General features: G+C 39.2%; 2 protein-coding genes across 3 annotated transcripts in view; both read left to right on the forward strand.

Moving 5' to 3' along the window:
- Nucleotides 1-7,687, forward strand: part of MAMDC2 (MAM domain containing 2) — a 125,806-nt gene extending 118,119 nt beyond the window's left edge. Inside the window, exons 12-14 of the mRNA XM_045840178.1 lie at nt 1,563-1,822; nt 6,463-6,547; nt 6,686-7,687. Coding sequence (XP_045696134.1) covers nt 1,563-1,822; nt 6,463-6,547; nt 6,686-6,750 — 410 coding nt within the window. The 3' untranslated portion in view covers nt 6,751-7,687. The remainder of the gene's footprint in view (nt 1-1,562; nt 1,823-6,462; nt 6,548-6,685) is intronic.
- Nucleotides 7,688-24,719: 17,032 nt separating this feature from the next.
- Nucleotides 24,720-27,043, forward strand: part of SMC5 (structural maintenance of chromosomes 5) — an 89,413-nt gene continuing 87,089 nt past the window's right edge. For both annotated transcript variants that reach the window (XM_045840176.1, XM_045840177.1), the window contains exon 1: nt 24,720-25,007. In XM_045840176.1, the coding sequence (XP_045696132.1) occupies nt 24,823-25,007 (185 nt within the window). In that variant the 5' untranslated portion in view covers nt 24,720-24,822. The remainder of the gene's footprint in view (nt 25,008-27,043) is intronic.

Genomic DNA, 27,043 nt, shown 5'->3' on the forward strand with positions numbered 1-27,043 from the left:
TGCAATGAAGGCCACGCCCCAGGGCTCTGATGGTCCAGTTTTACAGATGATAACTTTACTGGGGGAAGGAGTTGCACAGTGCACACAATTTTATAAGACTGAATTGGGCAGGACTGTCTCTCACCCTGTTAATAGCCTGTAGGACTTCTCAGATCTATTTGTGGAAATTGGGGAGAGGGAGAGGAAGAATGCTTTGAAGGAGCATAGATAGAGCTTCTGATGAGTTCTGGTTGGGGTATCTCAAACACTGTATTTTGGAAAATGCTAGAGCTCATTGATTAAACTTTAACTATAAAGAAAGATACCTAGCAACCACTTCATTTACATGCATTATTTGGAATCTCTTACTTCTCCCCTCGATTTATCCATTAATGCCTGCATGAAATAGTGAGAGATATAACACTACATAAAAATTATTTTTTATATCATGAATTTAAGAAAATCAATACTGGCAAAGAAGACAATAATAATGCATGCAAATATTTGTGTATATTTTTTAGGTAGAAAAGATATAAACTTTTTATCAGTCATCACTATTCATATATTCCCTTATTTCAGTGACTTGATGGTAATTAATTAACATCAACCAGCTCTATTTTGGGGGGAGGGAGGGCTGATTCATAGGAATGTCCTATTTCTGTGGTGTAAATACTTTCATCATGACCCATTTAAAACTACCAACATGGGGTCATTTAGACCTACCAACCGAAGTCACTTAATGGACTCTTGGGAGCCCCTGGAAACCGGTTCCAGCACACTACTACCCTATTTACCTGCAGACTAACCCTGCTTCTGTCTGCAACCAGCAAATTCAAAACCAAACTAAAATTGGGAAAGGAAAATAGAAGCATAAAGTCTTATAGTATATAATTAACATATGTTATATAGTATATGATATAATATTATAAATATCATACACAATTCTATTAAATGTTATATAAACATGTTTTCAAGATTAAAAGAATTGTCACAAAAAATTTCAGGAACGAGGATTGGACAGGAAGTTAATATTGGAATATGTATTACATGCAGCCATACACCACACATGTCATCTAACTCTCACAACTCTGTAGCACTGGTATTTACCAACCCTTGTTTTTAAATGACGCACATAGGTTCAAAGAACATAACCATTAGACCAGGATCACAGAAGCAACAAATATTAAAGTGAAGACTTAAACTCAGATCCACCTGACTGCAAAATCTATGGTCTCTCCCCTAAACCAGTGTCTGGAAGCTCCAGAATATTACACATGAGTTAGAATAAATCCTGATATGTTTATTACCACATCAGTGGCATAATACTAAAATAATCATTACTTCCTGTATATTAAACTGACTTATAAGTTATTAAGTAAAAATACTTTGATGGTCTAAATTTTGTAGCATATTTATTCTCCTTGGATTATACATATTCTCCAAAATGATAATATCCTTTATCAGTACTATAATCAAGTCATCAAATAGCTCTAATTCATTTCTAGGAACACTACTCAAAAGAGAAAGGAGAGAATATAATCTGTTTCCTTTTTAACAATACCTGGTTTTGCATTGCTCCCAAGGCTACTACATGTACATCGAGGCCTCCCACATGGTATATGGGCAGAAAGCACACCTCTCGTCTGGGCCTCTGCGAGGAGTCACCGGGAAACACTGCCTGACCTTTTTCTACCACATGTATGGAGCAGGGACTGGCCTGCTGAGTGTCTATTTGAAAAAAGAAGGCGACAGAGAGGAGTTCCTCTTATGGAGAAGAAGAGGTGAACAGAGCATTTCCTGGCTCCGAGTGCAGGTTGAATACAGCTGTGAGAGGCAACACCAGGTAAGACAAAGGAGAGGAGAGTCAAGTACTGGAAAACGTTCCTGCAAGCTTCTGATGTTCTTCATTTTTCTTGCTACCAAAGAGAATGTTTTCTTCTTTCTCAGGGTCATAGATAAAGGCAGTACTTGTTTAAGAGTAAACACAATTAGTCTATATTGATTAAATCTGAGCAGTGAATGGGAAATTAGGCGGGAGAGACAGCTTTGGGTATTTATGCACAAAGTGATTTTTGCAGCCCAGTGATGAAAGTGTATCTATTTTTGTCTTGGTACATTATGTGTTTCGAGTACATTCTATGTGTCCTGCAAATCTCTAAAAGAAAATCTTCCTTCTAAACATGGTATTTACCTAATTAGCTGTTGCAGCTGCATCGTTCACTCATCTTTACCCACATACAAAGGCTTGTGTTATAAGCCTATGTTTATCAGAGTATGTGGTCCAGAGGTTTAACTCTGTCTGCATTTGTGCAGGAAAAAACAAAAGTCTTCTTTTTTAATTTTTTAAATATGTTTATTGATTTGAGAGAGAGAGAGAAAGAGAGAGAGAGGGAAACATCAGTGTGAGAGAGAAACATCGGTAGGTTGCCTCCCGTACACACCCCTGACTGGAGATTGAACCTGCAACCTAGATATGTGCCCTGGTGGGGAGTCAAACCCAAACCTTTTGGTCTGCAGGACTATGCTCCAATCAACTGAGCCACCAAGCCAGGGCAAAACTGAGAGTCTTAATTCTAAATCCTGGGTTTCTCCCTGGGTCTTTTCATGTACTATAGAAGACCTTCATCCTACCAGATCTCAATTAGAAAAGAATCTGGGCAGCCACAGGAATGAGTCTTTTACATTCCAATAGATAAGGCTGAGCAACCAAGCTAGTCTAAATCAGCAGTGGCCTCCCAATAGCCACTGACTTCACCTGCTCATCATGAGCCAAAGTTTCAGAAAACTCTGGGGAGATAACCTTCAGATCCCTGACTGTTTCTGACTTGCTCTGAGGAATTCTCAGATGGGACCTTCAACTAAAAGTCCTGCTTCCTCCTCTTCTATCTTCTGGCTGATAAACCTCCTGGCCCAGTATATCTCAACTTTAACCACAGGCTGCTTGCTCTAAGCCTAAATCTTCCTGGGAAGAGGTATCAAAAATAAGGACTTTATGTTATACCACCCACAACCACAGTGACTTTTCTATAGATCTAAATGGGGAGGAGTTGCAGAAACTCAGATGGCCAGGTTGCTTTGCCATCCAGGGTGCAGCATTGCTAAAGAACAGGTGCCAGAGGGAAGATGTGCCATCATCCAGGGATGGCCCATTATCTCAGCATGGATAAAACTGTCTAGAAATTTAGTGAAGAATACCAGATAGCCCCAAGGATTATTTTGACAATGATTTAATGCCTATTTACAGAAGGAAAGTGGATCCCTCAGGAGCTTACTACTATAGTTGATCATCATTCAGAGGTAATGAATTAATTGTGTTAGGCTACAAGGGCACCATTTCCAATTCAGATGTTTTCAAAATGTGGTCCTGAGACAAGCAACAACACCCAAAGTGCAAATTCACCTAGAAGGAGACTCACCTAAAATGCACGTTCTCAGGCCCCACCTCAGAGCTTTTGACCTATTTCTGGTGGGGCCCAGAAATAGGTGTCTTAACAAGCCCTCCTGGTGGTTCTCATACATTCTAAAAATGCAGAATCTCTGTTCTAGACTAAATGAATCTGAGTCTCTCAGGTGGATCCTGAGTACTGTTTTTCTAACCATCCCCCCTCCACATCGATGCTGATGCACAAGAGTTCTAGGATTTGAGTTCTGGGGGATGAGTGACTCCCAGCATCTAAGCCCAGGGGCTCAGGTACAGAGCCTTGCATATACCAGATTTGCTGGGTGACTGGTTCTCCCAAATGCTTTTTGAGCATAGAGTAGTGAGGCATCTGGGCTGGTACCTTTCGGTGTTCAAGTTCAAAGGGTGCAGAATGGCCTGAGAGATTTATAGCTCACAATCTGGAAGGAAGACTTCTAACTATTCTCTTTGGCTTAGAATGAAATAGATATAAAACTGCCATGAGGAATTTTCTTCTGGATTTAGTGACTCCCTCAGGTTTCCCAAATGACTATGTGGAGACTGAACTAATTTCCTCAAAACAGCCTAGTGTCTGTGCAAACAGATGCCATCTTCCATGTGCCAGGCACTTACAGTGCTAAGAGCTGCACATAAGTTCTTCCAATTGATCTTATAGCTCCTTCTTTATAGTCAGGGGAAACTGGACACCCAGCTGGTAAGTGGCAGAGTGAGAATCTGATCCCAGATCTGACTGGTTCCAAAGTTGTATCATTAAGTCACTGTCTACACTTTGTTCCACCACAGAAGTTCCAAAAATACACTCATTCTCCTGGATGTCATAAGCACTGGTGACTTTCAGAAAAAGTCTCATTCTCTCTGAGATTTATATATTTTTGAAATGGGGTAATATTCCTGCCACAATGATATCACCAAAGTTAAGTGAGGGTCCAATAAGATTATGTAGTTGAAAGGGTTTTACAAACTTGAAAGTATTAAAATATGAAGATATTATTATTATTTCTAAAAATATATTCCCTCCAAACCTCTCTGGTCTCTAATTCATATCACCATGACAGACATGATGAGCTATTATTTTTAATGTACATATAAGGCCAAAATATCTCATTTTAGTAAGTATCTGTTCACCACTTGCTATTCTGGTAAGCGTGTTCATCATCAGTGGGGGCAGGCAGGTGGAGATGACTTTCAGAATGCTGTGGTGCTCCTGTGGTTTGAGACTCCTCCTGTATGGAGAATGTATGGGTGGCCTCCCAATGACATTCCAGTCATCAGATTATCTTTGTGAAAGAAATATTATCAAGTGGCAAAATTTTAATCATGCTCCTGTCTCAGCAATTCCCCCAGGAATTTATTAAAGCATGAAGTCAGAATCTAACTTGGCTATTGATCAAAAACACAAAATGATTTTATTTCCTTTAAGATTCTTTGCTTACCTTTCCTCCTCTGCTCTCAGGTGTTTTTCTCTTTGGTTTCTTGTATTTTGATGCCAGTGGAACAAAGTGTGAGACAGATTCTCAGCTCAGTGAAATATGTCCACCATCCTTATTTATGATACTGCTTAACATTTATGAGGAAATATTATGTGTCAGATACTCAACTAAGACCAGGTCTCCACATTTTCTTGTTCATGCTGCCCATTGTCTCAGTAAATGTTTTCTGATGCTCTGGACTGAAAGAAATACATAGCAGTTCCATTTACTAAAGAGCTTGGTTAAAAAAGCTTAATAATAATAATAAAAAAGCTTAATAAGTATTGATGTCCTGATGGCTCAGTACCCATTTCAAAAAATAACACTTAAATTGAAAAAAATAATATTTTTATCTTATCTTAAATAATCTCAATTATTTACTAATAGGACGTATATCTATAATACAAGGGCAAAATTGTAATGCTATAAAATAGTTATTATTCAAGTATTGAGGAAATTCAAAGGAGGTTTTATGAAATCGAGTGTTTTAGCCCAACCACAAACTATTAAGAATATAATGCCATCAAGTAACTGGTCTATCACACTTTATATTGCAGACTTGGTGAACAAAAAACAGGTTTTCTTATTTTTCAGAAAACCAAAGTGCTTATTAACTAATTCATATGTCCTGTTGTCTAGATGTATTAGGACTCTTTTTTCTCTCTTCTTGACAATGATTTGGATCCTTGTTTAGGAATGGGTCCTTAGAATTGTTATTAATGTTATTTTGCCACACTGCTGTTATCGAAGCTTCTTTGGGTCATTAATTTTAAGATAGTTTCATGTGCTTATTAATTATCCACTTTATATGCTTTGATTTACTTTAAATCACAATCTAGTCCAGTGGGGAGTCATTTGCTTACAAAATGAATAGAGAAAATGTGTCTTCTGGATACTTTTTATTAGCCTCACTGGAGTATTCAGCAGGCTGCCTTAGAGATTGTAATACAATTGATTTACCCTAGACCCTGAATATTTGATTATTTTCTTCTCAGTATCTAAAGTCATAAAACTGCTTTCATCTTCTTCCTGGGCTTTCTTGGATGTCCTGGTATTTAATATGATAAGGGAAACATTGGGTTTTTTTTTTTTTTGGTAAATTTAATTATTATGTTTTGCTGTTGATACATGGGTCTCATCAGTCGCATTAAATTCTTCCATCTACCATCAGTGTCAAAAGTAGATTTATGGAAAGCCTAAAGAAGCTTAAGCTCCTGGGCCCATGACTTTCATGGGCCCTGTGAGTGCTGGGAGTAGAATATTCTAGCAGGGGAGGGGGAGGAAAAGTCAGGTCATCACCAGGAAGCATTTCAAGGTGATCATTTCTTGGAAATTGCTGACAGTGATCTCAGAAGAAAGGGATCTGAATCGCCAAACCTTCAGTAATTTGTTGTGAACTTCTTTAAATTAATTCTAAGTAAGTATTCTCTTTTATACCTAAAGTTGAATTTGTGATTTTGTATTCTTTTTCTTAAAGGGGGCCCTGAGAACAATCTCAGCTTCTAGACCCGTGCAACCTGGATCTGCCCCTAACCAACCCTGTTTTGTCAGGATGACTGTATTTCTAAATCAAACATATTCATTATCTTTCAGATAATTTTTGAAGCCATTCGGGGAGTGTCAATAAGAAGTGATATTGCCATCGATGATGTTAAATTTCAAGCAGGACCCTGTGCAGGTAACAGTATTTTTCCCAATTAAATAAGCTTAATTGAAAAGGAATTTTGAAACAGTGTCAAATCTTAAGAATGTCAATTAAGTATTTTTCTACAATAAAAATAGAGAAAACTATTATTGTCTATTTATCTCCTGACAGAAGTGGAAGATACAACTCAGCAATCATCAGGATATTCTGAAGATTTAAATGAAGTTGAGTATTAGGAAATGACCCAAATTTGATTAACGAAACAAAAGCCATACCTCTTCAATCAAAATGAAAATAAAATAAATGAATACTGGACAACCATAACTATTTCATAAGTTATGAAATAACTTCAGAGCATTCTTCTTCATTGCTTTTGCAAAAAATACTGACTCAGGGCTTTTTTTGTTTTTTCATATGACAACTGTCTCTAGAAGTACAGGCTGCTGGTTTTGCATAGATCATCTTAATTTGGGTACCATTTCAAAATACACAGGTACCATGTTGTAGTCATCTTTCAAGTGCACAGACAAAGGGCACCGTCGAAATGAGGCGTGCTCACTTAAATCTGCATTCAGTGAATGTATAGGGAGGAGAATAAGACTGTGGGTTTCATTTTGAATTTCAGATATCATAAATATTTTTAAAGAAATGTGGGGTGTCAGTCATATCTGCAAAATGAATGCAATTTTTATGGTAACAAGTTAGTCTAAGAATGTAAAGTCTTGCTTTCTGTTTTAGTCATAGGAATGGAATATTAATTTTTAAATATTTTTACTACATGTGATAACAAAGGATCTTTCATGAGTGTCCCCGGGTAAGTCAGTATTAGTTAATGCTGTATTACAAGGCAATGCTACCTTCTTTTTTCTGCCTTTGAACTCCTTTTGAAAGTCACTATGATCACATGGATAGAAACTGCACTCTTTTGTTTGTAAAACAAGCTTGAAAATAATTATGTGCACACACCCCAAAATTTTGTAAACATGTTAAACAATTTTATTGATTTTTATAACAAATGTTTTGGTAAAGTTTTGAGTAATATAAATTCCATCAGCTATAATTAACTACTGCTTTTCATTTACACATTAGAAAATTGTATATACATGTTTATATACCCAAAGAGCTGTTTTGAAATTTACAGGATTACCTAATAAAAAGTAATGTAAAAATCTTTTCACTGGCAATTAACTCATTTCTACATTATTTTTTGTTGTCAGAATATCTTTACTACTGAACATAGATTCTGATTTGAATTTCTGCCACAATTAACTGCTTCTGAAGCCTTTTATTGACATAAAAGGCCTTAGTGACATAAGCACTGCATACATTGATGGAATAATTTTTAAAGAGTTTTTCATTTCACATGAACATTCTCAACTCCCCCCCCACCTTTTATCTTTTTAGAATTTAAACTGTCATGAAGATAAGAATTCTGGATTGTTTTGTTTACTTTTGTAGTGTTAGTACCCAGAAGAATGTTTGGTATACATATAGTAGGTGCTCAATAAATAAATATTTGCTTGGATGGATGGATGGATGGATGGATGGAAGGATGAATGAATGAATGAATTTAACCCTTTCAACATCCTTCTAGCTGGAAATATTAACTTTTTTCGGAAATAAGGAAACCAAGGCTCAGAAGAGTAAAACAATAACTTAAGATTCCACAGCTATTAAGTGAAGGAACTCAGAGTCAGGTCTCTCTGACCTCAAAGTCTATACATAACCTTTTATTGCTTTGTGTGCCTAAGAATCCATTCTTCTGATGGAGTTGGGAGGATTTCCTGCTAAAGAATTTCAATTCCCACCATAAATTAATATATAAAGAGCATTGTACCTCCCTGAATACATTACTTAGAAAACAAAAAATAGTCAACTAGTCCTAACTGGTGTGGCTTAGTTGGTTGTGTGTTGTCCCACAAAGCAAAAGGTGGCCAGTTTGATTCCCAGTCAGGGCACATGCCTGAGTTGTGGGCCAGGTCCCCAGTAAGAGGTGCATGAGAGGCAACCACACATTGATGTTTCCCACTTTCCCTCCCTTTTCCTCTCTAAACTAAATAAATAAAATCTTTCTTTAAAAAAGTACAAAAAAGAAATGAAGAACGTTTCTCTAGGACCTAATGTCTAGTGCATAGTAAAGGGTTTATAACATGTGGAAAGTTAAGTCATATTATTACCAGCCCCCTTGCTAATGGATTACATAAATCCATAGTAATGATCATAGCTAACATTTATTGAATACTTACTATTTTTAGGCATTGTTCAGAGATTTACCTGAATTCACTCATGGTATCATCCTGATAACAACCCATCTACAAAGTAGATGTAGTGATGTTTCTATTATAAACAGGAAAGGTGAATTTGTTCAAGTGCAGCAGCTAGTGTAGGGCCTAGTTTTGAACTTAGATCTGTTTCACTGCCAAACTTGTGTTCTAATCCCTATAAGACTGCCTTCTGAATCTAACTCTCCTGACAACTCCATCCACAGCACTAATTCAAATTCTAGTGAAAGGTCCCCAGTTCCCACATTCCAGAGGATTTGTTGGCTACCCAAATTGCCCCAAATGTTGCCAAACCAGAAACACTATTTGGAATACCAACTTTGAGGATTGTGGTGTTGGGAAGAGTTAGGAACTAGTTACTGACATAGGGCAGAGAGGCAGGAGGTAATTCTTACCAGCTATTGCTCAGAAACAACCTGAAGTTCCTATAAGGAAAGAGAGAAGGTGGAAGGTGAACAGATTAATTTACTCTTCCTCATGTATGCTCATTTTGCTGGATTTGCTTTTTGGAAGCTTCTTTTCCCTTTCCAGGTTGCTTTTGCATTCATTTAATTATATTTCACATGGATGGAAAGATGAAAGTATGGTAGTAAGCACAATATAGTTTTCTCAGGTTTAGAAATGTACTAGGGGGAAGGCATACTAATAGGTACCGCTTAGCATTTAAACCCCGTGTTTACACTTATTCCAGTTTTCACCTAAACACACAAGTGTTTCAGATAAAAACTACTTTTTCACACAATTTCCTTCTCTCCTATATTTTCTGTTTGTGTTGGAGATCAGTTATGTAGAGAAGGGAGTGAAAAAGAGGAAGGAGCCTGAGAAAAGTGGCTGGGATGCAAGATCTGGTTTAATGTGGAAGATGAAAACGTTCAGCAAAGACTTGTTGAGAAATCTATGCTCCAGCCATTATATCAGGCATGGGAATTGCAAAGATGCTCACATATTCTGAGCCAAACAGATCTAAACCTGTCAGTGCAATTTGGAGTGCCGAGTACCATGAGTTCACATGCTCAGGGTGCTGTGAGAGGCCTGGGAGGGGCATCTGACCGGGGAGGGCAGGGCCAGCCTCCTGGCCCAAGTCTGGGCAGAGCAGCCAACTAAGACTTACCAACATGGACTCTGATTTATTCCCAGGTGGGGACATAATTTCCTGTGCAATTTAACTATAGAACTGGGGGGGGGGGGGATAAAAGAGTTTTTATAACTGATCATTCTAATGTGGTTGCATTTTCAACACATGGATTACTGTGAAGAGGTGATAGTGATTAAGTGCGCAGTTTCTGGATTCGGGCTTTCTCAGTTTAAGTCCTGGCTCTGCCACTACAGGGTTTGTGACTGAGGGCAAGTCACTTACAACGTCTCTGACTCCTATTTCTACTCTGCAAAATGGGGCAAATGCTTGAGTATACTTCTTTAGGTTGCTGTAGAGATTAAATACAATAATATGTGCAAGCACTTAGTATCGGACACACAAGAGCCATTCAAGTTTGTATTATAAGGTTTGAGTGAAATTTTTGGATAAGTTGCAGTTATTTTTATGTATTCTCTCTATATATAGGAATTGTGAGTTTATAGTGCCATCTTAAGGATAGAGCAACCATGTACTCTTATCCTTTTATCAGCTTTCTCTTATTAGCAGCAATACAAGGCTCATTTTTACCAGTACCTAGGCAATGCCTTCCCCTTTGCTCTTCCTACTCCAGCCACTAGTAATGGTTCTTCTATGCTACCTACCCTTTATATATAACCCAGAAAAATTTATCATGTTAAACCTAACTTCTTGTTTTCATGTCCCTCTTCTCAAGAATGGAGACTTAGTAAATTTTGTACTCCCACTGCCTATCATACTCAACAAATCTGGATTAAATAAACAAAAGCTCAATAAAATAATTTATTTTAGTACAAATATGTATATGGATTTAAAAATATCCCAAGGGATATAATTCTGTTTGGTCCATCAAAAGATCATGGTCCAAAAATACAGGAATTAAAATTTTAACATGAAAATATGTCTCTGGCTAGTGATACACTTGGGTTACCAGGCAAAAACAAATGCCTTCTTTAGAGGGCCATGCACCCAACCCAGGCTGCATGAGTTTCCCACATTTAAAACTACACAATTCAGAATTGCAAAACATTTAGTGAAACAGTCCACTAGAAGCAAAAATCAGCTGTCAACAAACAGCAGAATTAAATACCGAAGACTTCATAGGATGAGATTCTTTTTGAGAGACACTTTATTTTAAAAATTACTAGAGACCCCCCCCCCAAAAAAAAGCATTGAAAACATAACAAAAGTCAATACTCTGTGAAAAAACAAGCAGGTGGATTTTAAAGTGAACCCACTAGAACTTCTGACATAAAAAATACAGTCATTAAAATTAAAAATTCAATGGAAAAGGCAAATTGAATGGAAATTCAATGGAAAAGGCATATCTAATTGCATACATGTACTACAAGAGAGATGGTGAACTAGAATATAAAATAATAAATCAGACTGCAATATATAGAGAGAAAAAGAAGTGAAAAGTAGGAGACAATGAATGAGACTACCTAGTGTATTAAAATAAGAGTTACAGAAAGAGAATGGAAGAGAGGGTATATTCAAAGGGACAATATTTTATTTTATTTTAAAAGATTTTATTTATTTTTAGAGAGAGGGGTAGGGAGGGACAATGTGAGGGAGAGAAATATTGATCAATTGCCTCCTCCCAGGGACTGAGCCAGTGACTCAGGCATGTCCCCTGACTGGGAATCGAACTGGTGACCGTTTGGTCTGTGGGACGACGCTCAACAACTGAGCCACACCAGTCAGGGCCAAAGGGAAAATATTTTAGATTGTTTTAGAATTGGACAGCCTAAAAATGCTCAAAATCAGGAAGTCTAACAAATTCTGAGTAATATAAGTAAAAATAAATCCATACCTAGATACATCATTATGAAATTATGGAACACCAAAGGCAAAGAGATTTAATGTAAATGAAAAGACAGATGAACTACAGAGGAATGAAAATTGAAATTAAACTTCTCAATAATGAGGAAGGTGTGAAGACAGTGAAATAATATCATTAGTATGTTGAGAGAAAATGTCAACTGGGAATTTTATCATTCAAAAGAGCAAAATAATGACATTTTCAGATAAATAAGGAAGAAATGTTTTTTCATATATGTATATGTATATACACACACATTTATATATATTGATAGTAAATGAATATATAAATATATATATCTATATCAATAATCATAAAAGTACCACATATCAAAATTTGCTATATATATATAAACAAAATCATGTGTGATTTGTCTTTTTGCTCAAAATTATGTTTTTTGAAATTCAATCATGTTGAATTTCCAGCTGTAGTTCCTTTCTCTATGGTATGGTATTCCATTCATGATTATACTGTAATGAATCCATTCTATCATTGATAAACACTTGGGTTGTTTCTAGTGCTTTGCTATTGTGGACATTGTTGCTAAAATAGTCTCATACAAGTACCCAGGCAACCATATGAAGTACTTGGTTTTGCTTATATACCTAACATATGAATTACTAGTTTTACGATATGCACACTTAACTAAATGATGAAAAACTGCTTCCCAACTGGCTACACTAATTTGCAGTACCCTACCAGTATAGGTGGGTGCCAAAACTTCCTAGTGTCAGACTTTAATTTTTGCCAGTCTGATAATTATGAAATTGTATTTCATTGAAGTTTTAATTTGCATTTTTCTAATTGTTAATTAAATTGAGCATCTTATCACATGTCCTATGACCATTCATGCCTCACCTTGTGCAAAATGCCTACTTAGTTTGCCCATTTTTTAAATGGAACTGTGTATCATTTCCTTCCTTCATTCCTTCTTTCCTTCCTTCCATCCTTCCCTCCCTACCTCCCTTCCTTTCTTATTTTAGAGTTTAAAGTTAAAGAGAGTTTATTACTGAAGCAATGAGACAGAGAATGGCTACTCCACAGACAGAGCAGCCCCTTCCTGGTGGGATTTACTTCTTTTACTGAGGCTCATTTTTCAAGGGGTAGGGCATTCAATAAAGAGGAGGGATATTTAGGATTTTTCTGGGAAAGGGGTGGGTACTTCTGGGAAGAGCCCTGTAAGCCATGTTGTGTCCTTATAGGGCCTTTTTGTTTTTGATTATGGTGATGTTGTGTATGTAGAATGCTAACTTATTACAATGAGTGTATAATGAGACTAAGAGTTTACCAGAAGATGAAATCAGTTACCATGTTGGATCGAGCTGGTGTTCTGCTAGATGGTTCTTGGAGCCCTTGTGGATGAAAACAGGCCACATAGTAAACCTAACAAGCTCAGGGGAGGCCTGTGTGATGGCCTTATAAACTCAGAGACTTAAAGTAACCACATAGGGCAGTTTGAAATTAAAAACTTTTCTAACTAAAAGCAGGCCACTGTGGGCAGTCATGTCCTAGACTAGAATCTTCCCTAAAAAAGTCAATCTTTACCTTAATTAACTGTCTATTGTCCTTTTGCATCTATGATAACATACGCTTGGAATGTCTTTTTTGAAATATATTTTATTGATTACGCTATTACAGTTGTCCCATTTCTCCCTTCACTCCCCTCCACCCTGTACACCCTCTCCCACCCACATCCCCCGCTTTAGTCATGTCCATGTGTCATACTTATAAGTTCTTTAGCTTCTACATTTCCCATACTATTCTTACCCTCCCCATTTCTATTTTCAACCTACAATCTATGCTACTTATTCTCTGTACCTTTGCCCCATCTCTCCTCCTCCCATTCCCCTGTTGCTAACCCTCCATGTGATCTCCATTTCTGTGGTTCTGTTCCTGTTCTAGTTGTTTGCTTAGTTTGTTTTGGTTTTGCTTTAGGTGTGGTTGTTAATTATTGTGAGTTTGCTGTCCTTTTACTATACATGTTTTTTTTTATCTTCTTTTCTTAGATAAGTCCCTTTAACATTTCATAAAATAAGGGCTTGGTGATGATGAACTCCTTTAACTTGACCTTATCTCAGAAGCACTTTATCTACCCTTCCATTCTAAATGAAAGTTTTGCTGGATAGAGTAATTTGGGATATAGGTCCTTGCCTTTCATGACTTGGAATACTTCTTTCCAGCCCCTTCTTGCCTGTAAGGTCTCTTTTGAGAAATCAGCTGACATTCTGATGGGAACTCCTTTGTAGGTTACTGTCCCCTTATCTCTTGCTGCTTCTAGGATTCTCTCCTTCATTTTCACCTTGGCTAATGTAATTATGATGTGCCTTGGTGTGTTTCTTCTTGGGTCCAACTTCTTTGGGGCTCTCTGAGCTTCCTGGATTTTCTGGAAGTTTATTTCCTTTGCCAGAATGGGGAAGTTCTCCTTTATTATTTGTTCAAATACTTGTTCAGTCTGTTGCTTTTCCTCTTCCCCTTCTGGTACCCCTATAATTCGGATATTGGAACATTTAAAGATGTCCTGGAGGTTCCTAAGTTTCTCCTCGTTTTTTTTTTGAATTCTTATTTCTCCATTCTTCACTATTTGGTTGTTTTTTCTTCCTTCTGGTCCACTCTATTGTTTTGAGTCCCAGTTTCCTTCCCATCACTATTGGGTCTCTATGCATCTTCCTTCATTTCTTTTATGGTAACCTGCATTTGTTCATCTAATTTGTGCCAAAATCAACCAATTCTGTGAGCTTCCTGATCACCAGTGTTTTGAACTATGCATCTGATAGATTGGCTATCTCTTGGTCGCTTATAATGATGAGTCCTGGGGCATTGATCTGTTCTTCTGTTTGAGACATCTCTCTCTCTCTCTCTCGTTTTTTGTTTTTTGTTTTTTTTTGGTCTGGTCGCTCCTGTTACGGTGAGGGGCAGAGCCTTAGGTGTTCACCAGGGCTGGGCACCCCAGTCGCTAGATTGTGACGTTGTATGTGGGGGCGGGGGTGGGAGGGAACAATGGTGGTAGCTCCGTTCTCTGCTCTCTCTGGTATCCTGGGTTACGCACTCTGCCCTGCTCCATAATCACCGCCTCACTGGGTCTGCCAGCTGCCACTTGTGTACTCAGGGTCCACTTGCTGCAATCTTGCGTGCCCCAGAGGTCTATGTGCCCCCAGTTGCCTTATGCGCCCAACTCTCTTTGCTCTCTTCACCGAGACCCGCACCGTGACCTGTGCCCGGCTGCTCCTCTCTGCCCCTCCTACTGGTCTGGATGAACAGGTCTACTTCAACTTCTTGGCTGTCTGACTTCCATTCAGATAAATTCTTTGTCAGTTCTGGGTGTTATTCTGCCTCTAGATTGTTGTTGTTCTAATCTTGGTTGTGCGTGGAGGTATGGTGCGTCTATCTATGCCTCCATCTTGGCCGGAAGTGGAATGTCAAATTTCCTTCTTTTGGACTCCTCAAAGCACAGGCACCGCACCAGGAGACCACGAATCCCCTTGTTGCTGCTGGTGTCATGTTCAGTGTTGCTTGTTAACTTCCTGTACCCACCTACGTAAAAGAAGTATATGTCTGTCACTTGACTTTTTATCCATTCCCAGAGGTTTCCCCACTTTGCTTTCTCCCACCACTCTAATCTATTTCCTGGATACTTCATGTAACTCCTTACACCTCCTCTTTTGATTGTAATGTATAAAATAAGGTGCAAAACTGCCATTTTCTGCAGCATTTTTTCCAATCCACTGAGGTTTTGCTTCCTGGCAATTGTAGTCAGTTTGGCTCAAATCTACTCATAAAAATCCTTACAGCGTTAGATGTTTCTACATTGACACCCTTACTGATTATAGACCTTTGTCCACATACCATATCTCACACCCTACACCTCCCCCCGCCACTCCGAGATTTTGTTCCTCCTTATTTTTAAGTGGTTATTGGGGCTGACAGTGTGTATCATTTTCTTATAGATTCTCTAATATTGCACATACTAAGCTTCTGTTTGTTTCAAATGTTGCAAGTATCTTTTTTTACCTCCACCCCCAAGCATATTATGGTGACTTAGATTCATGAAAGGCCTTAGTTTTTAATGTATATGAATTAATAATCTTTTAATTTTATTTATGGTTTATATATATTTTGTCTTATTTAAGAAACTCCTCTCTACCCTGTGTTTTTTGAGGTATTCCCGTGTGGTTTCTTTTTATACAGTTTTTTGAAGATTTTATTTATTTTTACAGAGAGGGGAAGGGAGGGAGAAAGAGGAAGAAAAACATCTGTATGAAAGAGAAACATTGATAGGTTGCCTCTTATACTTGCCCTGACTGTGGGAACAAACCTGCAACCCAGGCATGTGCCCCAACTGGGAATCGAACTGGCAACCTTTTGCTTTACGGAACGACACCAATCCAACTGAGCCACACCAGTCAGGGCCTATGTGATTCCTTCTAAAAAATTAAACTTTTGCCTATTACCTTTAACTCTTTGATTCACCTGGAGTTATATCCGGTAAAATTGCTAAGCTCTCTATTACTTCTTGGAATAGACTCTATATTTACATTCATTTCCCATTGTGGCTGTAACAAATTACTACACTTTTTGTGGCTCAAAACAACACATTTATTATCTTACACTTCTGGAAGCCAGAACTCTGAAAACGGATCTCATGGGGCTAAAGTCAGTGTGTTGGCAGGGCTGAGCTCCTTTAAGGGAGGCGCTGGGAGAATACATTTCTTGCCATCTCTAGCCTTTATTAAAGGCTTCTCACATTACTTGGCTCATAGCCACCTTCCAACCGTGTCATCAGTCACATCTGTTTTCATTGTCACATCTGTGATTCTGATCCTCTTGCCCCCCTCTTATAAGGACATTTATGATTATACTGGGCCTACCTGGATGATCCAGGATAATCACCCCATCTTAAATCCTTAACTTAATCACATCTGCAATTTCCTTTTGCCATGTGAGAGAATATATTCACAAGTGCCAGCGATTAGGATGTAGGCATCTTTGGGAAGCCTTATTCTGCCTACCATAATTTTCTTTTACTATTAGGTTAGATTTCTTATTAAGCCCAGTTTTGGTTTTTCCTTTTCAACTTTTGTATTTGCTCTTCTTTCATACCTTATTTAGCAAACTAAAATACCAAATATGAGCTCAATAGAAGTAGTGATGTTACCATTCTTGACTTGTTCCAGAATTTAAGAGATTATTTCTAAGTATTTAATGAAAGAATATGAGTTTGCTGGAGATTTTTGGACTTGACTTTTATTGGTTAAAGGAAGTTTTCTTTTACTTGTTCTTTCTAGAAATTTTAACCATAAATGTGTTGAAAATAACTGAATATTTTTTCTACTTCAATCTTTCTCCTGCAATCTTTTAATAAGAACAATCACATTACTTGATTTAATTTGCTAGTTATTTAATCAACCTTGCATTCCTGTAATAAAATCCAATTAGTTCATGAAGTATTTTACTGTTTTGAACATTGGTAGATATTTGCATGTATATTAATAAGATAGAAACTTTTCATTTCTTTTAATTTCCTTAGAAATTAGGGGATTTAGACACAGTTAAGTCATAAAAGGAGCTGGAAAGGCTTCTTTCTTTTTTCTGTGCTCTGAAAGAGGGGGTAGGATTAGAGCAGTGGTTCTCAACTGGGGCAATTGCACCCTTTAAGGGACATTAGCAATATCTGGAGACATCTTTGGTTGTCAAAACTGGGGAGGTGCTACTGGTATCTAGTTGGCAGAGGGCAAGGATGCTTCTGAGCATCCTACAATGCAGAGGACAGCTGCCTCCTCTTCCCCCCAACAAAGAATTTTATCTTACCCCAGATGTCAATAGTGCTAAAGTTGTGATTTCTTGTCTCATTCTGAATAAATAATCACTATCCTAATTTTGTAAGCCAGTGCTTGGGGCAGGGGGAGTAATAGAAATTCTGTTTTAATTAATCACAGTTACTAAGAAATTGGCCACAAGCTACGATTAGTGTAATAAATGGTCTAGCAATTCCAATTCTGGGTATCTATTCTAGAGAAATGCTAGCACATATCCATAAAGACATGTCCGAGGACGTTTCCTGAAGCAATGTTTGTAAAATGAAAAACTGGAAGCAATCTATATGTCAAATCAGTAGGGTTATGGATAAAGTATGATATATTTATACTAAGCCCTAGAAAAGTTCAAAGGAAACCAAATTTATATGAGTCAACATGGATATATCTCAAAATTATATTTTTGAATAAAAAAACAACTTGTATAACTATTATATTTTCATGTTAATAATTAACATGTAATACACTATGTGTTTATGTAACACACTTATGTGATGTAGCCACACTCAAATTATTACTATATGTTTTCTCTGGTTAAAATGCATGTGAAATATTAAAATGGCCTCAAAGGACATCGCACAATGAACAAGTGTGAAAGAGTAGTTATCTAGAAGATGAGGGGTATAGGAATAAGATTAAAAAATAAATGCCAAATGCCACTAATTTTATCTGCATTGTTCTAATTTTTAAAGACAAATCAAATATTTCATGTTTAAAGTTTTAAAAAGTGGATTATAGAAAAGTAGATGAAATCAAGGCAAATTGTTAGTGTTAATTTTTGATTGTAGAAATACATAGATGAATGGTTGTTAGTTTCTGCTTTTTGGATTTTCAAACTTTTTCAAATAACAAAAACACAATTTTGATGATTAAAAAAAGAGCTTTATGGCTACCAATCTAAGCTGTGGAAGCCGGATAGTAACACCAACAAGTTTATGGGAGAGTTCAGCAGCACCCTAGCTTGAAATGCTGGGATGAAATGTCACTCTTGGTGACTGATACCACAGTACTGAATTTAATCATTCATGTAGCTAATTTCAACAGATTTTCCACAGTTTAACAATTACCAACTTTCTTTCCTATGGGAAGTAATAGGGTGTGAGAAGGAACACTTCCTCTCCTCCCACGTGCTCCTGCCCTAGCCTGGGCAAGAAGGACTATCACTTCACTTTGCAAGGACCTGCAGAAGAGATTGCACATAGCACTTCAGCACCTGTTTGTGATCTTTCTGAAATTAAAGGTAAATGCCTTCTGGAGCAATGTCATACTGTCCCCCCATTTTATATTCTCAAGAGAAATGAAAGCAGGGTTACTTCCGGCCAAGATGGAGGTGTAGGTAGACACACTGTGCCTCCTCACACAACCAAAATAAGGACAACAAAATTTAGACACAAAAAAACAACCAGAACTGACAGAAAACTGAACTGTATGGAAGTCTGACAACCAAGGAGTTAAAATAGACACATTCATCCAGACCAGTAGGAGGGGCGGAGTCAGGTGGCTGGGTGGAGAGGGGTCTTGGCAAACAAAAAAGCAGTGACTTGTGGACTCAGGGTGCGCAGGGTGGCAGTGGGCAGACCCAGTGAGGCGTACACAGCGGCTGGCTGACCAGGTGGTCACACATTCGTGTGCAGATAAACCAGGTGAAACTGGGGAGCAAGATAGACTGTGCAACCCAGGGTCCCAGTGCACGGAAATAAAGCCTCAAAACACCAACTGAAAACACCTGTGGGGGTTGAGGCGCAGGGAGAGACTCCCAGCCTCACAGAAGAGTTCGTTGGAGAGATCCACAAGGTCCTAGAATGTACACAAGCCCACCCACATGGGAATCAGCACCAGAAGGGCCCAGTGTGCTTGGGGGAAGTGGAGGAGGTGACTGAAGTCTGGCACAGAGAAGAGCAAGCACCATTGTTCCCTCTCTGACCCTGCCCCCACATACAGCATCACAACCCAGCAACTGGGTTGCCTGCCCTGGTGTACACCTAAAGCTCCTCCCCTCATATGTAACAGGTAGTACAAGACAAAAAAAAAATAAAAATGGCCCAAACAGAAGAACAGATCAAAGCTCCAGAGCAAATTCAACTAAGCGACAAAGAGATAGCAAACCTATCAGATGCACAGTTCAAAGCAATGGTGATCAGGGTGCTCACAGAATTGGTTGAATTTGGTTGCAAATTAAATGGAAAAATGAAGGCTACACTAAGTGAAATAAAGGATAATGTACAGGGAACCAATAGTGATGGGAAGAAAACTGGGTCTCAAATCAATGGAGTGGACCAGAAGGAAGAAAGAGCCAAACAGAAAAGAATGAAGAAACAAGAATTCCAAAAAATGAAGAGAGGCTTAGGAACCCCCAGGACATCTTTAAACGTTCCAACATCTGAATTACAGGGGTACCAGAAGGGGAAGAGGAAGAGGAAGAGCAACAAGTGGAAAAGTTATTTGAACAAATAATAAAGGAGAATTTCCCCAATCTGGCAAAGGAAATAGACTTCTAGAAGTCCAGGAATCTCAGAGAGTCCCAAAGAATTTGGACCCAAGGAGGAACACACCAAAGCACATCATAATTACATTAGCCAAGGTAAAAATGAAGGAGAGAATCCTAGCAGCAGCAAGAGATAATGAGACAGTCACCTACAAAGGAGTTCCCATCAGAATGTCAGCTGATTTCTCAAAAGAGACCTTACAGGCAAGAAGCGGCTGGAAAGAAGTATTCCAAGTCATGAAAGGCAAGGACCTATATCCAAGATTGCTCTATCCAGCAAAGTTTTCATTTAGATTGGAAAGGCAGATAAAGTGCTTCTCAGATAAGGTCAAGTTAAAGGAGTTCATCACCACCAAGCCCTTATTTTATGAAATGTTAAAGGGACTTGTCTAAGAAAAGAAGATAAAAAACATGTATAGTAAAAGGACAGCAAACTCACAATAATTAACAACCACACCTAAAACAAAAGCAAAAACAAACTAAGCAAACAACTAGAACAGGAACAGAACCACAGAAATGGAGATCACATAGAGGGTTAGCAACAAGGGAGTGGGAGGAGGAGAGGGGGAAAAGGTACAGAGAATAAGTAGCATAGATGGTAGGTAGAAAATAGAAAGGGGGAGGGTAAGAATAGTATGGGAAATGTGGAAGCTAAAGAACTTATGACACATGGACATGAACTAAATGGGAATGTCGGTGGGAGAGGGTGTGCAGGGTGGAGGTGAATGCAGGGGGGGAAATGGGACAACCGTAATAGCATAATCAATAAAATATATTTAAAAAATTTTTTAAAGTAAAAAGAAAGAAAGCAGAGTTAGCTCTAGGCTTTGTTAGCATGACATATCACAAAGAACACTTGAAATCTGAGATTATTCCTAATTTTTTTTTAGTTTTTCAGTTGGTTTTTGTATCTAAGAGATGAAAATTTGAGAAAGAGGCATTCATTCAGAATATAAAATAAATTATTAAAAAGTACTTCAAACTGTACTTGAACAATGATTAAAATAATAGAAAAAAAGTGCTTCAAACAGTAGTAGCTGGTATGTGGTTAATGCTGTTGATATTAACTGCTGCTACTAATATTATAGCTATTACTACAGCCAACTCTAATACTTATATGCCTGTGGTAAGAAAAAGCAGATATTCTAACTCTCTTGTATGATTTTAGAAACAACTTTTAAAAAATTGAAAATTTTAGACATAAGTATCCTTAGCTTCACCAGAAGGTTGTTCCATAGGGTTTTAGTGCCCCTGGGGAAGGATGCTGATTCTCCTCAGAACTTCTCTTCCCTGCCTAGATCTTCCCCATGAGTTCTTTAACTAGGTCTGTTAGAAACGTGTATGACAGGAAAGTGGAGGGAGCAAGAGAATGGTCGTTCCTGGGTGCCAAAAACTCAGGTTTTAGCATGCGACTTCTTTCCTCTCAAGCCATGAGGGTTCACTTTTCCACTTTCAGAATTTGCCCAAAGCCAAAGTAATGTTTTTTCTCACTTGGTATGCAAACCAGAGGAGATTATTCGTGCTTACCTGTGAGGGTTCTGGTTAGAGCCGGAATCTCAGTGCAGTCCCATTCCATGTCATCTTGCCCCACCTTCCTGGTATTGTGGCATCATTATCAAGAGCTTGAAGTGAAGCCAAGGAAGAGAACACGGAAGATGGTGTTTTGATGGTGAAGTGAAATTCATAGTCCTTGACCCTGCCCCTGTTTGGCAGCATTTTGTTTGTATCGGTTTTCAAGTTCCTCCAGAATGAAAGGCCGTCACTCAAAATGGCCCCTGGTTACTCACTCCTTGGTCAGTGGAAAGTTAAATACAATTACTTTGCCATGCCTATTAATTAGCAAGGATGGGGTGATGAAGTCAGCTGATGACTGAACTTTGAACCCTAAGAAGTGTAGGACTAGATGTTGTGGCTCATTCACTCAACATATTCTGGTTAATTGATAATCTTTCTAAATATTTATCCCTCAGTCTCTTTAACCACCACCCTTTGCAGGACAGTTTTCATCAGTGGAATTAAAGAATCTAAATGTGGCAAGATAGATTTGTATATTTTTATGAGTGCATGAAATTTTTTTAAGAATGTTAGGCTAGCACTGAGCTATTATAGTCTGCAGAGTATCCTTGGTTCATGCTAACTTCCAGTCATACAAATGCCAACAAAAAATATTTAAGTCAATTATAGTACATCTACACAGTTACTTAAAATTATGTCATAGAAAAATGTTTATGACATGGGAAGATACTCATAATATATTCAGTGAGAAAGGGGGATTAAATAATAGTATCTATAATTCATGCTGCATTTTTTAATGAAAAGAGCATACTATACATATGCAAGTAAAACACCAAAAAATACACCAAAATCTTAACAGTTATTAGGCTGGGCAAAAGAATTATGAATAGATTTTTTTCTTTGTGAGTTTGGTTTCTGTGTATCCTGAAGTATCTTCATTTAGCATGTATTGCTTTTGTAATTAAAAACAAACTTTTCCTTTTTAAAAGATGATGGTAGAGTGGCTTCTTAGACAAGAATTCATAGTGTATGTGCATGTGGGGTCATCACAAGATCAGAGGCTCATTCTTAGCTTCCAAGTTTATAAGCACAATTTGATTAATTCGCTATTGAAATGATGATGGCACAAAAATGATCAGACTGGTTCCCTTCCCTCATCTCTCATCACCACTGCCTGTATTATTTTCCTATTAGGATAGATTCCCCCAAAAGTGTGTGGAATTCTTCAAAGAATTTGACTCTTCTATGGCTCTGAAGCAAGGGTACCAAATGAGGTACTTTTTTTTTGTATTAGCAATGCAGGGTTGACAGGGCTACCAAATTCAAAGAGAGCAAGATGTAGTTGTCCTCAGGCAGTTTTATTTGCAACAAGGGAGTCAGGCAAAGCTCTGCCTCCCAGAAAGGAGGTTTAGCCATTGCTTATAAACACTATTTGGTTAGTTACATGTTTTCTTCCTTGCAGTTGGCTAAACTTCAGGTCAAGCTCATCCGGTTGCAGCCGAATCTCCAAAGCATTTAGTAAAAACTGCCCAGACCCTGAGAACTCTGTCTTATCTAACAACAATACAGCGCCCTCCTATAACCACTGAGTATTTTTATTATCTTCTGGCACTTGACAGTTTTCAAATTATTCTTCTTTATTTTAATTTGCTTTTTCAAAACAAAATTCTAGTAGCCATGAAAAATTCACATGCTTTTTACTCATTCTATTTCCTTCGGTGGGAAAAAGCAGAGATGTGGGGAAGGAGCATAGTTCTACTGCAACAGCTTTTTAAATGGCCTCCCCACTTCCATGCTTGACTTCCTCCAAACAGCAACCAGAGAAGTCACTTTAAAACTTTAGTTGATCAACTTCCTCTCCTGCTTAAAACCACTCAGTGGCTTCCCATTGCTTTTAAAATAAAATTCAGCTGTGCCACCACGGGCAAGGCTGTGCTACCACGGGCAAGGCTGTGCTGTGCAATCTTGTTTACTGCAGCCACACAGGCCTTTGTTCCTGAAACATCCCACTTGTCACATATGAGCCTTTGTCCTTGGCTGTAATACTCTTGCTCATTGACGTAGGCACTTGGCTCCTCCTACTCCTTCAGGGTTTTTGGCTCAAACATTTATCATCTCCTCAGACGTGCCTTCCGCGTCTCCCCCATCCAATTCATTGTTTTAGTTTGTTTATTGCATCTATCACAGCCTGAGATGATCCTTCCTTCGGTGGTTCACTGGTTCTTTTTCTGTCTCCCATACCACAAAGCAAGCTAGGAGCAGAGAAACCTTAATTGGCTCCTTTCCGCAGCAGCCCCCGCCTCTTGATTAGACGTTGTTAGTTAAGAGAATGAAGAGCTACGTAGACCTGCCTCAGTGCTCCTTTTATTTTTTTTAGTGCAGAAATTAAAGTTTATTGGCAGGGTGCCAAGCAAAGGGACATAGTGAGTTAATGCTCAAAATCTGACCTCGCGGTGCTCTTCATCTTTACTGAAGGGGTTAACTAGACGAATGTGAGCGGGTTTAAGTGGAAGCACCCTCGAAATGAAGCCAGAGCTCCTGCATTACAACAAACCTCAGGAGCATGAAGTCTTGATAGGGTATGGGGGAGCCAAAGGGTAGAGAGTAAATAGGAAGAATCAACGAAGTGTAGTCTCTTTTCACACGTCGTACTTACTTAGTACAATGCTTTAAGAGACACATTTGGGTATAGAATCACTTGGAAGAGTTTCCTTTCTTTTTTTTAGATAAGGGGGACGGATTGAATGCAAACAAGAAGCAAACTGAAAAGAGTAAGAGCGAAGACCTGCGAGTTCCTTAGCACTTTGGCGGAATCCACACACCCGGTTGCACGCTGCCTGCCTTTGTGCCCCGGCCCCGGGTCCTCAGCTCACCCCAGCGACCCAGGTTCCACTGCAAAAGCCTCCCTTCGTCCCTTCGCAGATCTGCTTCCTTGGAGCGCTAAAAGAGCTTTCAAAACACTAAATGAAACTGACATCTTTTTCCCCCCCAAAAGAAGAAAAACCCTGAAAATTTCAGGAACATGCAGAAAAAGAAGGCCCAGTATTCGCATCCCGCTGGGCGCCCCCACCCGCCTCCACCCGCGTTGTCCTCTGCACAGACCTCCTAGGTCCAAGGCGGGGCCTACCCGCTGACGCCGCCGGCCGGAACTGCGCAGGCGCGGGGCGGGCTCTCAGGTGGGGTCGCGCGCTGAACAGTTCGCGCGGGAGCGGGACGTCAGGGCGTTGGGTCGGCAGGTCTCTAAGAACTGGAGCTGCTGCGGGGCGAAGGGGAAGCCAGGATGGCGACTTCGAGCCGGAAGACCTCGACCCCAAGCCCCCTGGCCTCCAAGAGATGTCACCCGAAAGATCCATCGTCGGAGGTCCCGAGCAAGAGTAGTAGGAGTTCGGCGCCGCCCCTGCCGTTGCCGTCGGCCGGACCTTTTGTGGAAGGGTCTATCGTCCGCATCGCGATGGAGAACTTCCTGTGAGTGGCCGGAGGCCGCAGGGCGGCGGGGAAGGCGAGTGGGCCCACAGGCTGGGGGGCGCGCGCGGCTTGTGTGCGCGCGTGGGTGGGTGTGTGTCTGGCTTGTGGATCTTGCAGTGAATTTGTGACTGGATTACCAGCACATCTATTCGTAGGCTTTGGAGATTGCTGTATGTGTCGGTGTGCTAGGTGTGTGTCTTGTGTGATACGATATTTTAAAAAATTTGTTCTACCAGCGTCTTTTCAAGGCGTCATTTGCCGGGTAGTGGACGTAGTGGGGATTAGGTTTCTGCCCGCTGGAAGCACGGCCTACCGAGGAAAGACATAATCTGTAATTCACAAAACTGTGGTCTTTAGGGACTCCCAGGAAGCAACAGTTTAATCAGAGTGCTAATGAGGTTGCAAAGTACAAGAAAATTAATCCTTACTGTCAATTGTTGGGTCTCTCAACGGACCCATGTCCCCTACTAATCCACTTTTTTTCCCTAGTTCCTACCTTTCTCTCCCTCCAGGCAACTAATCGTACTAATCAATGTGTTTTAACACAAATACCTGTTAGTATAGCACCTTACAGTTTGATCATGATGTTTTGTTTTGTTTTCTTATTTTACTTATTTTTAGACAGAGGGGAAGGGAGGGAGAAAGAGAGGGAGAGAAACATCAATGTTTGGTTGCCTTTCTCAAGGCCCATACCAGGGGACCTGGCCCGAAACCCAGGCACATACCCCAACCGGGAATCGAACCGGCGACCCCCTAGTTTGTAGCCTAGCGCTCAAACCACTGAGCCAAACCAGCCGGGTTGATCATGATGTTTTTTAAGCTTGCACAGAGTGGCGTAGGGGAAACAATTGCAGTAACATCAATATTTTTTTTCCAAGCACCCGTAATGCCATTTACAGAAGTAGGTGCTTTATTTATACAGTGCTCTCATTCTTTCTTCACAACAACTCTGCATTATCTCTTGATTAGATAAGCTCACAGAGGTTCATTTGCCCACACTTACACTGCTTGTTAGTAGCTGAATTACTGTTTGAATCCCGGTCAGGCAAGATCATCAAATGAATTACCAACGATAATAATGTATATATCAGGATGCCATGGGGACACAAAGGATGAAGTGGTTAATATCTCCCACAACTGTGAGAAAGGGCTTTCTTTGTACAGACGTTATAAAAGTCTTAAAAGAAGGGAAGAGGACTGTAGACGGGAGGAGCTGCCTGCAGCAGTTTATTATATTTAGGAAGCATCAAGTATTTTAGTAAGCTAGACTACAGGAGGTGGACATAGGTGGTACCAAAGAGGTAGGCAACTATTGAGATCTGTGTTTACCGTGTTAAGGAATTCCAGCTTCATTCTATAAACAGCCAGGATGCATATTAAGTAAGGAATGACATGTGATTTAGATTACTCTGGAAGCATTGTAAAGGATGATTTAGAAAGGGTGCAAGATTGGAGATAAGAAGACCTTTGCAATACTAAGACAAGGGGTGATCAGGATTTGAACTTAGAAGTTGCACTAGGGAGTAGAAGTGGAGAGAAAAGAGATTTGATGGGAGTTGGCTGCAGATTAATTGTGAAGTATGAGGGTAAGGGAGAAGTACAGCGTTAGCTAATTATTGGTCAGATATGGTGCTGTTCAGAAGAGGGAGGAATTTGGAAAGAATAATAATAAATGCCTTTTGGATCCTGTGACTTGAAGTTTCCTGTGGGACATCTAACAGATCTTCCATAGGCAGTATTTTAACTGTCTGAGGCTTACAGAAAAATGTGAACAGCCAAGAGATTTGGGGATCACACATATAAGTGTCAAAGTTGCAGAAATGGTTCAGATTGCCCAAAAGGAAATACAGATAGGAGGAATAGAAGGCCAAGTACAGAATCTTGGAGGGATGCCAGCAAAAGGATGAGCGGAAGAGGAATTCACAGGCTGAGAAGAGACTGTTGGGGGAGGTAAGAGAAAAACCAAGGGAGAGTATTTATTAAAGAAGAAGGCAAGGAAAAAGTGCTTCCAAAATATCTGCTATGTTGAAGTCAGA

The sequence above is a fragment of the Phyllostomus hastatus genome, unplaced genomic scaffold, assembly GCF_019186645.2.
Source record: "Phyllostomus hastatus isolate PE091 unplaced genomic scaffold, TTU_PhHast_1.1 phas_contig_34, whole genome shotgun sequence".
Classification (NCBI taxonomy): Eukaryota; Metazoa; Chordata; class Mammalia; order Chiroptera; family Phyllostomidae; genus Phyllostomus; species Phyllostomus hastatus.